Here is a 13390-nt window from a genome sequence, read left to right as displayed (position 1 = left end):
ACCCAAAAATTAATTGAATAAATCAGTTATTTACAGTAACTATCTACAAAAACTCAATTTGAAAGAAAGTGTGTGAGAGTGACTTAATATTTATAATTTGCAGTATAATGACTTGTTTTGTTAAATTAATTTTTGAGTATACTTGAATTAGTTACTAACTTCAGCTATAATAATGAACGATTGAAGTTCTTTCAATTGAGTTAAATACTTGAGTTTGAGATCAATAATAGCATTTCCATAAGAGATGAACTTGGTTAGTGTTTTGGCAATTTAAATAGATGATTGAATATCGAAAGGAAATCATTCGTCACTTATAAAAACATACAGTATTGCCTTGTTATTAAAATACTTTGGATGAGAGATGTATATAAAGTTATTTCCTCTTGGTTACAAAGTAAATTATACTTAACAGAAAATTATATTCTTGTTTAATCCTTTATCCAAGTGTAAGCAAACACAGTTTGTGCTTGGAATATCTACTTATATAGAGAGGTTATTGACTTCATATCAATTACCTTAGTATCCCATAATGCAAATTACACTTCTTTCTGGATGTGTATACGGTAATACATCCTTTGGCCACTAGTATATAGAAAATATATGACTTCTGCATTAATTAAGCCTTTGTATCTTTTTAAGTCTTTTGAACTTCCACTGATGAGACCTCTGAAGTTCAAAACTGGTCGGGGTAGTGACTCTTCCTTTAATGCATAGCAATATACACATCTGAAAGGAAGTGCTTTGTATTATGGATACTAAGGTAATTGATGTAGAGTCAACAGTCACTATATACAAATGCTAGCACCTTGTTTATTGGAGGCCTAAAGTGGCCTGCAGCCACATTTGGTTGTTAGAGAAACGGTTCTGGTTTTTATCTATCCTTCTCTCTTTTCACATGCAGTGAGTGATACCCTCGGCATGTTGCACTGCATGAGCCCAACCCTCCACGTGCTTGCCACTGCTTAATGCACAGGAACAAGCTGGTTAGTAATGAATCCAGAGACTTCCTGATCAGCTAGTGCTAAATCCTGCTACTGCTGCATACTCTTCTAGTTCATGATTGAAGGAGACCAAGTACAGTGATTGCAGGGGGAGGGGGGACTGTTGAGGTTGGGAAACTGTTGAGGTTTCCCCCTTGTTAGAAACCACATGCACAGACCGGGTTTTATATGTGTTGATGGTATGGTTGCAGGTCTGCCACCTCTCATAGCATGCCTGTATTCTTTATTATCTGTTCTTCCCCTTATATGATGGATTACTACTCAAAGAAAAAGGGTTAAATTCTCCCACAAAAAATAATTATAAAAAAATCATGAAGAACAAAAATACAACCAAAAACAAATCAGAAAAACCCTTACAACAAAATAAGTTTCAGTATCCACTTTACCAACGTTTGTGGCTTAAACAACAATAAACAACGTGAACCATTACCTGCAGTCTACTGCTGCTTTAGTGTTTTGGCTAATTGCTTCCTTATTCTATAAGAATTAATCAAACTGGCTCCCAATGGTAATTCCAGTCATTTAACTGGAATTACTATTCCTAACATAACCGTAGCTAGCAGTGGGGTTATGTTAGGAATCCACCATCCACCTAAACTGCATAAACTTCACATTACACAGTGCCTTTTGCTACAAGGCGGCAACTACATTCTCAGTAACAGACACAGAAAAGTATTTCAACTGCTTAGACACGATTTTTAGTGAAGATGGCAAATTAAATGTAGAAACTGTCATTATAACAAGCAAAGCTGGTTTGATTGGGAGCCAGTTAAATTATTTCTTATAGAATAAGAAAGCAATTAGCCAAAACACTAAAGCAGCAGTATACAAGACAGTGTTCAAACCTCATCTGAGAAGTTAGGTTTATCAATAAAACATTAATCAGAGACTCAAGACTTCAGATATAACTTTTGAGAAAAATTAGTGGAGTGTGCAGTGGCCATAATATCAAAATCACATTAAAAATGATATTTGGAAGGAATGTAATATTGTTAGCATTCAAGAATGTCAGCATGATATTCTTGAATCCTAAAAATCATATTATATTATCATCTTACCCTAGTTCTTTATCTTATTCTAGTTCTCTGTAGTAACTCAGTACTCAACTACTACTCTACTTTAAAGACTCCCAACTGATAAATGATCACCAGTATGGATTCCATCACTGGCAATCTACGCACTCATTTGTATCTGGACATGGAAAAGTTTGGCAAATCCCAAGTGGTTACCCTTGATATCTCCAAGTGTTTTGACTGGGGTCTGGTCACTAACTTCTACTGTAGAACTACCAGCTTTTTGACTGGACACTTGCTTTGTATGAAGATGAAGGGTTTCCTGTTTAAGTACAACCAATGCAGGGATCCCACAAGGCTCTGTTCTCTTGCCCACCCTATTTTGCTTCTATATGTAAATGATCTCTGATATTGTTTTATTGATAAACCTAACTTCTCAGATGAAGTTCGAACACTGTCTTGTATACTGCTGCTTTAGTGTTTTGGCTAATTGGTGCAAACATGCTATAAATATTGTCTCCTCTGCTTTATACCAACAGACTAGCAACCCAGCACATTACGTTCCTCCTTTTCATTTGACAAACCTGACAATGCATAAATCACCACCTTCGTCAAAAAAGTGGGGTTTGGATAATCTTGTAGATACTAGTAAAACACTGCTCTGCCTTATCTCCCCCCCCCCCCCAAAAAAAAAAAAAAAAAACCTTCTTCCAGCCTTACTTTTGATAACACAGTGCATGATGAGATTTATCTTCCTGGAATAACACTAACCTCATCTTTCTTGGTACAAACGTGCTATAAATTTTGTCTCCTCTGCTTCCAAAAAATTAGGTTTCTGTTTCATTCAAGGCATTACTTAAACTCTAACAGCTTCTAACTTTATACAAATCTGTTCCAAAAACATGCAGCAACTAATTAACACTCCCTCACAATGCACCTCCTAACTCACAGAACAAATTTCTCCAACTCTTCATTCACCCCTTTCAATCCTTGCCCTCTATAATAGTCAGCCATATTATGCGTATTCCCATGGCATACAATCCACAGCTCTTCAAGGTAAATGTGAACGTTCCTTTTTGCCTATCCATGGTGCCAGTATGTTATATTATACTTTGACCAACCTCTTGTGGATGGGTTCCCCATCTCCATTAAAAAAAATCATAGTATCCTGACACGTCCTTTTAGGGTATGTATCAGGATTTTGATGATGTGCAAAGTAGTGCTTTATGTTTTTTATTACATTTTTTGACCTAATAATCCATTTTAAAGTGTTTATTTTCTCTTTTGCATAAAGCAATGCTTTAGTAAATGACTGTTTAATTATTTTTTTTTATTAACAAAGAAGTTGTAAAAAAAAATCTTCTAATGAAAATGCTGTACCCTGAATGAAAACTAAAATTTCTGCTTTGTGTGAAAAATAATCTTCTGTTGCTGTGTGTGTGTGCGTGTGTGTGCACGTGCGTGCATGCACACATATGCTTATAATAAAATTTTATCAAAGAATTGAGCATAAGGAGTACTGACAATATTTTCTACTTCAAAATTTTGATTCATAGATAAACATTTACTTCCGTTTACTTTTATTGACTGTATTTCATAGTAGTCCTTTCTAATAGGATTATAATGTGTTGATTATGTAAGAGAACAATACTGTACATCATGTCTTTCTCCCCTAGGCATTTTCTCGATTAATTCTTATTCTCAGGGCACTCCATGTAAATAATGAGCGCACAAAAGTAGTCTTGAAGCCTGACAAGACAACAGTCACTGAGCCTCATCACATCTGGCCCACTTTGACTGATGAAGAATGGATTAAAGTAGAAGTTCAACTTAAAGACTTGATTTTGGCCGATTATGGTAAAAAAAACAAGTAAGGACAAATATTTGTGCTAAGCAAATTTTATGCTTTAATATATGACATTTAAATTTCCATTGTGTTTTGCACATATAAATAAGGAAAATCTTTTACTTAAAAAGCTTTAGTTTTTATACCGATTTGTTGGTTTCTTAAATCTAACTGCACACTTTTTTTTTTAATTCTATCAGGATCCAAAGGAAATATCAAGTATTCTTTTTTTAAGACAATTGCAACCAATAGTGCATAACTAAAAGGTAGAATTTACCAATATATGTTTATATAAATGCAGCCAGTTGTTAATTCTTTAATAAAAAATTAACACATGTGGTATACTGGATGTACACTCCTTGAGGGTACATGGCAAGAATTTGATGATGATGATGGTATACTGGATTTCGATAATTTAAAATAGTCCTCATGCATGTACCATTGTATATGGGTGTGTGGTCTATATCTTGCAGAGTAGTTGCAGCATAGCTTTGTAGCACTCAGAAAGATTATAACTTGGATTTATGTTTAAAACTCTGATTTGATCATGATCTTATGCGGACTCAGATTTCTCTGTGTTATACAGTAGCATCGGTGCAGGATTTGAGAAACATTTATGTGTTAAAGCTTAAGTGCTTAGAGGAACTCATGTTAGATGCTTAATGGAGTAAAACTGCACCGAGAAAGCATTGAAAATAATGTTTAATGCTCCATGGCAACAAATTTAGAAGAAAAACACTATTTTTAGAATCTTCAGCTACTCTCAAAAACCAGCCTAATTTCAATAAATATGGTTGCATAAAACTTCCCAAAATATGGGAAACACTAATACTTCAATATCCCAATTTACATCCTAAGTCACAATAGGTGCCCAAAGAGGGTACCCTACTCTACTCTTTCATCCACATGTTTGACTTAGTTGTGTGTATGTTTATAAGGTTCATATTGTACTGTACATGTCTCTGACTGAGGTGAAATATTGGAAAACTAAATATTATTTTTAATTCTTGTGCTGTTTTTTTCACTCCATTAAACTTCTAACAGGAGTTCAGAACACTCATCTTTTGGCTAAGACATCATTTGGGCTAATTGAGGAGAATGTACATTGAGAGATGGGGCCTCAAGTCTAATACTCTATCTCTTACATGCTCTTTAATAGTTTTGCTGAGTACATATTTCCATCTTTTAGTCATGTGAAGAATTAAAATCTCACCACAATTGATAAACTTTAGAATATTTTAGGTACTATGCTTAAGTTTGACAGGCCCAAATAGGGATTATAATTAAAGGAAGTGAATAATATTTAAATGTTCTCTTCTTTGAGGATTCTGAATATTTTCATAATAGTGAAACCAACATAGGAATGTGGGCAAAACCAATTGTATTTATATACATAGGCTGTTCAATAAGTAATAAGACTATATTTATACAGAAAACAGATTACCTTTAATCGTCATCATTTACATGGTCTTTTTCGAAGTAACTACCGTGAGATGCGATGCATTTGTCCCAACGTTGCGTCCACTTCTTAAACACATGAAAGTCCGTTTTTTGAGAGTTCTTTCAAAACAGCCTCCGCAGCTTTTACACATGCTTTGTTGCTTTCGAAATTGCGACCTCTTAGTGGTTTCTTGAGCTGAGGAAACAGCCAGAAATCGCACAGTGCGAGATCAGGACTGTATGGAGGATGTGGTAGGATATCTGTGTTGTTCTTCTGCAAAACGTCCTCTACACAACCAGCAATATGTGGCCTTGCATTATCGTGGTGCAATAAGAAGCCATTCTTCAGCAATGGATGCTTCCTTTTGACATGCTTGATGATAATCGCTGCTGTGTTGATCATTGTCTCTGTGATGGACGTTGAAGGTCTTCCCTCACGTTCAAGATCTTCCATATTTTGCCTTCCTTAAAAGTTTTATGCCAGCGAAAAATACTTGCCCTCGACATTGCTTCATCGTAGAAAGCTTCGTGTATCATGTTTAAAGTGTCCGATGCCGATTTTTGCAAACGCACACAAAATTTAATCGCATAACACCGTTCCAAGGATGCTTCCATTTCGACGACTGGTCACGCCTCATAGCCTCGCCGAAACAAGCTTGCGGTTAGTCACGTGACACTCTGGCACATCTGGCACATTTCCATATGCGCCATCTATCAGCCTCTTGTGTTAATACAGACAACAACATTTCTTTATTCCACAGAAATTAATATTGTGATGAGTGGTTTTGCCACAGTAAAATTAGTCATTGAACAGCCCACGTAAATGCACATTAATGCATTCCATTATTATTTCTTCCCAGCTGTATCTACATAAATTGGTATCCAGAACATTCATTGAAAACAATTAATCGAAAAACAGTTAATCAAAACAGCAATTCATCAAAAAATCACAATTTGCCAAAACTGCAAATCACCAAATGAACTGCTCATCCTAAAATGAATTATAAGACATGTTAAGTGAAGTGTATTTATCAAAAAGAAATGCAGTTTTAATTGGATTAACTGGAAGTGGTATAATTGAAGCTTATCATGATATTTCCTTTATTTATATATGTTATGTAGCCATGTGGCATTTTTTTAGAGATATTCCTTTCAGTCAGTATGCATTTCTTTATTTTATGTGTGTTTTACACAATCTGGAAAAGATTTTGTAAAATATCTTATCGGAAACCAACAATTCATCAAAAAATCACAATTTGACAAAACTACAAATCATCAAATGAACTGTTCATCCTAAAATGAATTATAAGACATGTTAAGTGAAGTATATTTATCAAAAAGAACTGCAGTTTTAATTGGATTAACTGGAAGTGGTATAATTGAAGCTTAGCATGATATTCCCTTTATTTATATATGTTATGTAGACATGTGGCATTTTTTAGGGATATTCCTTTCAGTCAGTATGCATTTCTTTATTTTATGTGTGTTTTACACAATCTGGTAAAATATCTTAATTATTATTATAATTATTATTCCTCCTTTTCCAATCTCTCTTCTCAACTGAATGGTTGGTGGGGTAGCAATGCTATTTTACTAGGAAATAATTAAAGAACAAGATGGTTTCCCATTGTCTTCCTTACCCAGTAAGTGTTTTATGTCATCAAAAAATGAATTATATATGTGTGCTCATGGGGACCGGTTTGCAGGATGAAATACCCAAGTTTCCTGGAGTAAAACTGTGCCATTTCCAGATAACTGGGAACACCAGATGACTCACCTTCAGTTGAAGATGACTGATAAAAATTCTTTGCGTCATGCACAGGATTCAAGTATTAATATGTGACGTGCTCATGTGCACACACACACACCAGTTATATGAGATGAATTTTACTCTGATTTGATATTTGAAACTTTTACAAAAATTCCAGTTTTCAGTTCAACTGTATTCATGGCCACAAAGGGTCAACCTGTCGACATTTTATATTGCAATGACTCTCTGATTTAGTGGAATATGTGCAAACGTCAGAATTTGTGAAATGCACAAGAATTCTGTGCGGTTCAGTTTTAGTTCCAACAGGATCACTTTTATTAGAAAATTTTGGTAAAGAAATTTCAAAATGATATTAATAATTACAATCTAGCTGGATGAAATTTAATGAAATTTTATAGTTAACACCTATATTAATTGTTAGTTTTGATTTCAATCTGATCATTGTTGTTGTTGAAAAAATTAGGACAGAACGAACTTTTTTCCCTAAAGATACTTCACTATCTATACAATGAAGTAGCAGGTATGCTTACAGAATAATGCTGTAAAAAACAACAAATAATTATAACATCTCATTGACTGCCTACATATTTTGTCTACATCTTGGGTGATAGGTATTCTTACTATACACTTTAAAATAATAGTTTTCAAGAAAACTCATCATTCAATGATTTATGAAAAAATTCATCACAAAATTATCAGTAAATCGTTTTTTCAATCAATTGCATTTGCATTGAATTGTCGTGTGATAAACTGTAGTTTTACAAATTGCTTTTTCGATGAATTGCGATTCGGTAAATTGTCTTTTAATTGAACCATTTTGATTAAGCTTCATGGAAACACATAAATTATTCCTTATGTTTGTTATGCTGACATAGTCTATATTTAGTCACCACCACCACCATTTCCTGATATGCAATCTAAAGGAATATATGGAATACTATAATAGTACTATATCATTAGAGTTAAATTATTAGCTTCCCATCAACAATTAGAAATCGCTTAACGGTTGAAGCTAGATGCTGGATAATTAGAAGAATTCCGTCACATAGCTTGTAAGAAATGCAGAGATCAGATTCAGCTTGCTAATCTAACATCCAATATACTCCATTGTAATGTATCCACTTGAATACTGTAGATTTAGGATGGGATGGTAGTTTGGGACTTAGCTGTTCAGATTATACAGTCTTGCCACAAATGCTGTTACAACTTCTGCATACTCACACACTGCCCACAGAATTGCCTGAGCCCGGTTCTGTTAGTGTCACTGTGCCAGCTGACATTTGCATGTTTATCAGTAGAAAGAGAGTTTTCTAGCTGTACGGGTTAACATTCAGTGGTGAAGGTTATGAGAACTATGTAGCTGTAATAGCACTTCGCAAGGTTGGAATGTGGTCACCTGTTATTTTCAACATGCTAAAAATACTTGGGATCAGTAGGATGTTTATATATTGGACTATTAATCATTATAGCGATAGAGAAGATGTATCTGACTGCCAAGGAGAGGTCTGAAATTGAATCTGTAATCCTGTGAGAATGCAGAAAGTGATGCCATGAGAGATGAACGCTGCTGAGAATGATGTCATGTGCACTAACTGAGGGCGAGAGCCTATCGTCATTCTACTGAACACTTCCCAACATAACTTATGCAGCAGAGAGTGATAAAGTGAAAGGTACTTTTCTGCTGGGATGTGAATAACAGACACAGATATCCTCTTCACAGATGAGATTTTAACCATTGAGTCATTTAATCATGCTCTAGATGGTCACACAGCATGTGCCATAGCACCCAGAATTCAGTTAGATGATCACTTTGTGTCAGTGATGGTTTGGGAGGGGGGGGCATAGCAAAGTTGCATTTCTGCTAGAAAAGGGTGGTGGTCTTCAGGGGTTGGAGGCAAACGTGCCAAACCACATATCACCATCTGATTGGCTGCCTGGAAGTTCCAACCTGAATCCATTGCAGTTCAAATGGTGGTCAGAGCTTGAGAAAGTAGCATGCAAGATACTACAACCTAGCATCGAAGGTCAATTTGGAGTGAGCAGTCCATTGGATGTTGTGCATGCCACCATTCAATATGTGGCTTCACAGACTTTGGGCATGTGTTAAGGCAAAAGGGAGACATTTTGAACATTGAGTGCTGCTATGTGCACATTATTATTAAGAGAGACCTCCAGGGAGTCAGAGACTCATCGAGGGAGGCTACATACTACACACACCAGCTATCATACTTATTCTTGAATTCATTCACACTGCTTGAACTCACTACATCCAATGGCAATCCATTCCAATCAGGCACCACCCTCTGAGAGAAAAATCTAGCCCTTACACTCTCCTTGGCAGCCTTCATTCGCAGCTTCCAAGGATGCCCTCTCGTCCTTTCCTCACCCTCCATAAATTGAAAAATCCCATCAGTTGAAATCCTGTATGACTGACCCTTTCAGCAGTTTGTAAGTGTCAATCATATCATGCCTCTTTCTCCTGTTTGCTAGTGTCTGCAATCTACAAATTCTCAATGTGTCTTCATAATCAGTATTCCACAATCCTGATATCATTTTTAACACTTGACTTTGTACTCTTTCCAATATATCAGAATCACATCGGAAACCAGGAGACCAGACCTGCACACAATAGTCCAAGTGAGGTCTTATCAAGGCCTTGTAAAGAGGTAAAATAACATCCTTATCTTTACATGTGAATATTCGTTTGAGCATTGCAATTATCTTTTGAGTTGTATTTTCAATCTTTGCCACATGGCCCTTGAACTTGAACTTCCTATCTATTAACACTCCAAGATCTCTAGCCTCATCAGTTTCTTCTAGCCTAATCCCACCAATATAATACGACATTGGATTGGTAATCATGCTGAAGTGAATGACTTTACATTTATTGACATTGAACTGACACCCATTTTCCCATGCCCACAATTCTAGCTTATTCAAATCATTCTGCAAGGACTGCATATCAGCAGCATTCATGATTACCCTGCCTATCTTTGCATCATCAGCAAATAACTGTATGTCGCTTGTCAAATCCTTCCCAATATCATTAATGTACAGATTGAATAACAGTGGACCAAGCACTGATCCTTGTGGTACACCACTTGTTACCTTAAACCTTGCAGACTCAGATCCCCCGTATACCACTCTTTGATATCTGTCAGTCAGCCATCCTCTTATCCATGCTAATGTTGTATAACCCAAACCCATTTTCTCCAATTTATGCAGCAGTCTATCATGTTGTATTCTGTCAAAAGTCTTAGCAAAATCCAAAAGTATCATGGTATATCCATTTCCCTTGTCTAGTTCAATGGTAACATTGTCATAGAATGTGAGCAAGTTGCTAAAACGTGACCTTCCCTTAGTAAACCCATGTTGTTCATTGCAAAGTAGAGATTCACTGTCAACCCATTTCTGAAGCGAACATGCGGTACTCACTTCCCAAGTAAGTACCACATGATCACTGTCACCAACTGGAGGCAGAATAGTTACGTCTTTAACTAAAATGCCCTCTGACGCTATAATCAAATCTAGCATTCTTTGATCTAGAGTTCCTTCTGTCATATGCTGCGTGAGGAAGTTGTCCTGCAACTGCTCAATAAATGCATTTTCATTCTTCTCATGAGATTCTACTGCTATCCAATCAATATTTGTATAATTAAAGTCTCCCATTATGATTGCTCTTTTCATGCTCACCTTTTCTATTTTGTGATGCATTTCTTCATCACCAGCATCCGATCCACCAGGTCTGTAACAACACCCCACTGTGTAATTTGTCTTATTAGATTCCACCTCACACCAGATGGCTTCAAACTCACTGCCACTTGAAATATTGTTAGTAGTATTACTACATTCATAGGTCTCAACTCTAACTGGATTTAAGTCATCCAATATCATTAGCAGCATGCCCCCTCCTCTCCTATCCACTCTATCCTTCCTAAAAATACTGATCCATGACACTCGATACCAGTTAATAGGTCTGATTCTGATAGCCAGGTCTTACTATTTCCTACAATCTGAGGTCGCAACATATTGACTAAGGCAACAAACTCACCCCCTTTGTTTCTGATACTCAGCATTCGTGTACAGACATAATAATCTACCTTCATGTTCTTTAGTATACCCTTGTTTGCAGTCTGCCTATATTATACATGTGATTTGCATGTGCTGAAAGCTGTAATGGATTTACTGATAGATAAAGGTTTGTGTGCTGTTAAAGTTGTAACAGTATTTATGACTAAACTAGATATTATATATTGGCTTTAACTCCAGACTTCATAGACTGACTAGTGTGAAACAGTTTTTCCTATTTTAGGGTTGATGGATGAATCAGAATTTCAACCATTTTTTATATAATGTTTCCAGTAGAAAAACTGGTTTTATGTAAGACTTATGGGCCTTGTTTCTGTTCTGAATCATAAATGTTCATCATACAAATGATGCTGTCAAATATAGCCCATGCTTACTTGTAACTTAATTTTAAGATTAACATTCACACATGATATATGTACTGCTTTATTTTAAGCAACAATTTAAAAAATAATTGCTAACTTGTTATATTTGAGTGCAGCATTTACACACACACACACACACAAAAAGAAGGGGAGTTATCATTTGTGCAATTTTATATTTGAGGAGGAATTCCACTTGTTTTTAAGTGTGTACTTGCACTGCATACTGCTTTTAATTTACATTTGAAATTTTGACATTTCATTTTGTTATAGTAGCACATCTGTTTTATAATATTTATCATTTTGGAATTCACCCATTGCAGAATAACACACTTCAAAGATCTATTGAAGTGCTTATTGTCAGTTATATTCAGTTCAGCAGTAGAATGATATCAAGAAAATGGCATGTGCTGGTCTGCTGATTTAATTGATTATTTGAAATATGAACTGTTTTGATTCCATAAATGCAGTTGCAGGCAATAATTGCTGCTTTCATTTCATTTCACGTGATAGAAGGATAGGTAAATTATCTGGGAGAGTATTAACAGAAATTATCTTTAACTATATGTTAAAAAGTGAAATGAATGTTCAATATAAAGCATTATTGAAACAAAGAGATACAGAAAAAGTGATATGTGAAAATTTTTGTGTGCATTTATAATAATTATTTTATAAAACTTGGCACTAATTTTTCATCATTGCAAACTTCTTTAACAGAGTACAACCTAAACATTGATTCCAGTTTTTAGAAATATATCTAAATATCTCTGAGCAAGTTTTTTTGTCATCTGTGATAATATTTATCACATACATTTGATCCTAGTTTAATCAAAGCTCAAAGGACCAAAAATTGCTAATTTCAGATTAAATGAATTTGGAGTATGATAATATCCATATAATCCTATTCCCAGGTATTAATCCTCTAGATGAAGGGGAAAAAAAACAAAAAACACTGGCATTTATTAAAATATTGCAATACCCACAATCTTTTCTCAAATATATTTGTGTAAAATTCATGATGGTTGTTTTTCCATTTTCCAGTTTCCTTCTCCACCCCCCTCCAATACACACACACACACACACACACACACACACACACACACACACACACACACACACACACACACACACATATATATAATGTTATGTGCATTTTGAGAAATTAATGAATGGAATAAGTAGGGATATACAAAAGGAGGGAGAAGATCTGGTCATGGGGCCAATTCCTAACATAAGAATGAATGTAGAGGAAGCACTGAGAAAGATGAAAATGCAATGGGATCTGATAACATCCGTGTAGAAGTATGGAAGTGACTAGGTGAATTGGGCATGACTCTCTTAACGGATGCTTCTAACAGAATCATTGAAACTGAGAAAATGCCAGGGGAATGGAGAACGAGAGAGTATATCGGTTCCAGTATATAAGAACAAAGGTGATATTCATTCCTATAGCAACTACAGAGGAATTAAACTCATGAGTCACATTGTGATGGTATGGAAAAGGGTAATTGAGAAGAATTTTCAAGACTTGGTGTCAATTAACGAAGAGCAGTCTGGGTTTATGCCTTGTTGGAGAACAATCGATGCCATCTTTACTCTGAGACAACTCATAGAAAGGTACTGTGAGAGTAACACGAATTTGTTTGGTCTTCATTGATTTCAAAAAAGCCTTTGATAGAGTCCCAAGAAAGAGATATGGAGAAGCATGAAATAAAAAATGATTCCAGAGAAGTATGTCCATCTGGTACAAGACGTATATGATGATGGAAAAACAAGGGTGAGATGTTGAGCAGGAACTACTGAGGCACTCCCAGTAAAAATCTGTGATCATCAGGTGTCAGCTTTGAGTCCCTTCTTATTTGTTATACTCT

The 13390-nt window shown here is 35.5% G+C and overlaps 1 protein-coding gene across 1 annotated transcript in view; it reads left to right on the top strand.

The window, feature by feature from the left end:
• Window positions 1-13390, top strand: part of Prp8 (pre-mRNA processing factor 8) — a 411861-nt gene that overhangs the window by 351833 nt on the left and 46638 nt on the right. The window contains exon 36 of the mRNA XM_090407427.1: window positions 3691-3884. Coding sequence (XP_090263553.1) covers window positions 3691-3884 — 194 coding nt within the window. The remainder of the gene's footprint in view (window positions 1-3690; window positions 3885-13390) is intronic.

This window comes from Typopeltis vanoorti, chromosome 17 (assembly GCF_054136105.1).
Source record: "Typopeltis vanoorti isolate ZY-2024b chromosome 17, IOZ_Tvanoo_1.0, whole genome shotgun sequence".
Taxonomy (NCBI): domain Eukaryota; kingdom Metazoa; phylum Arthropoda; class Arachnida; order Uropygi; family Thelyphonidae; genus Typopeltis; species Typopeltis vanoorti.
Note: the sequence above shows the minus strand (reverse complement) of the source record. Positions and strands in the feature narration are given on the sequence as shown.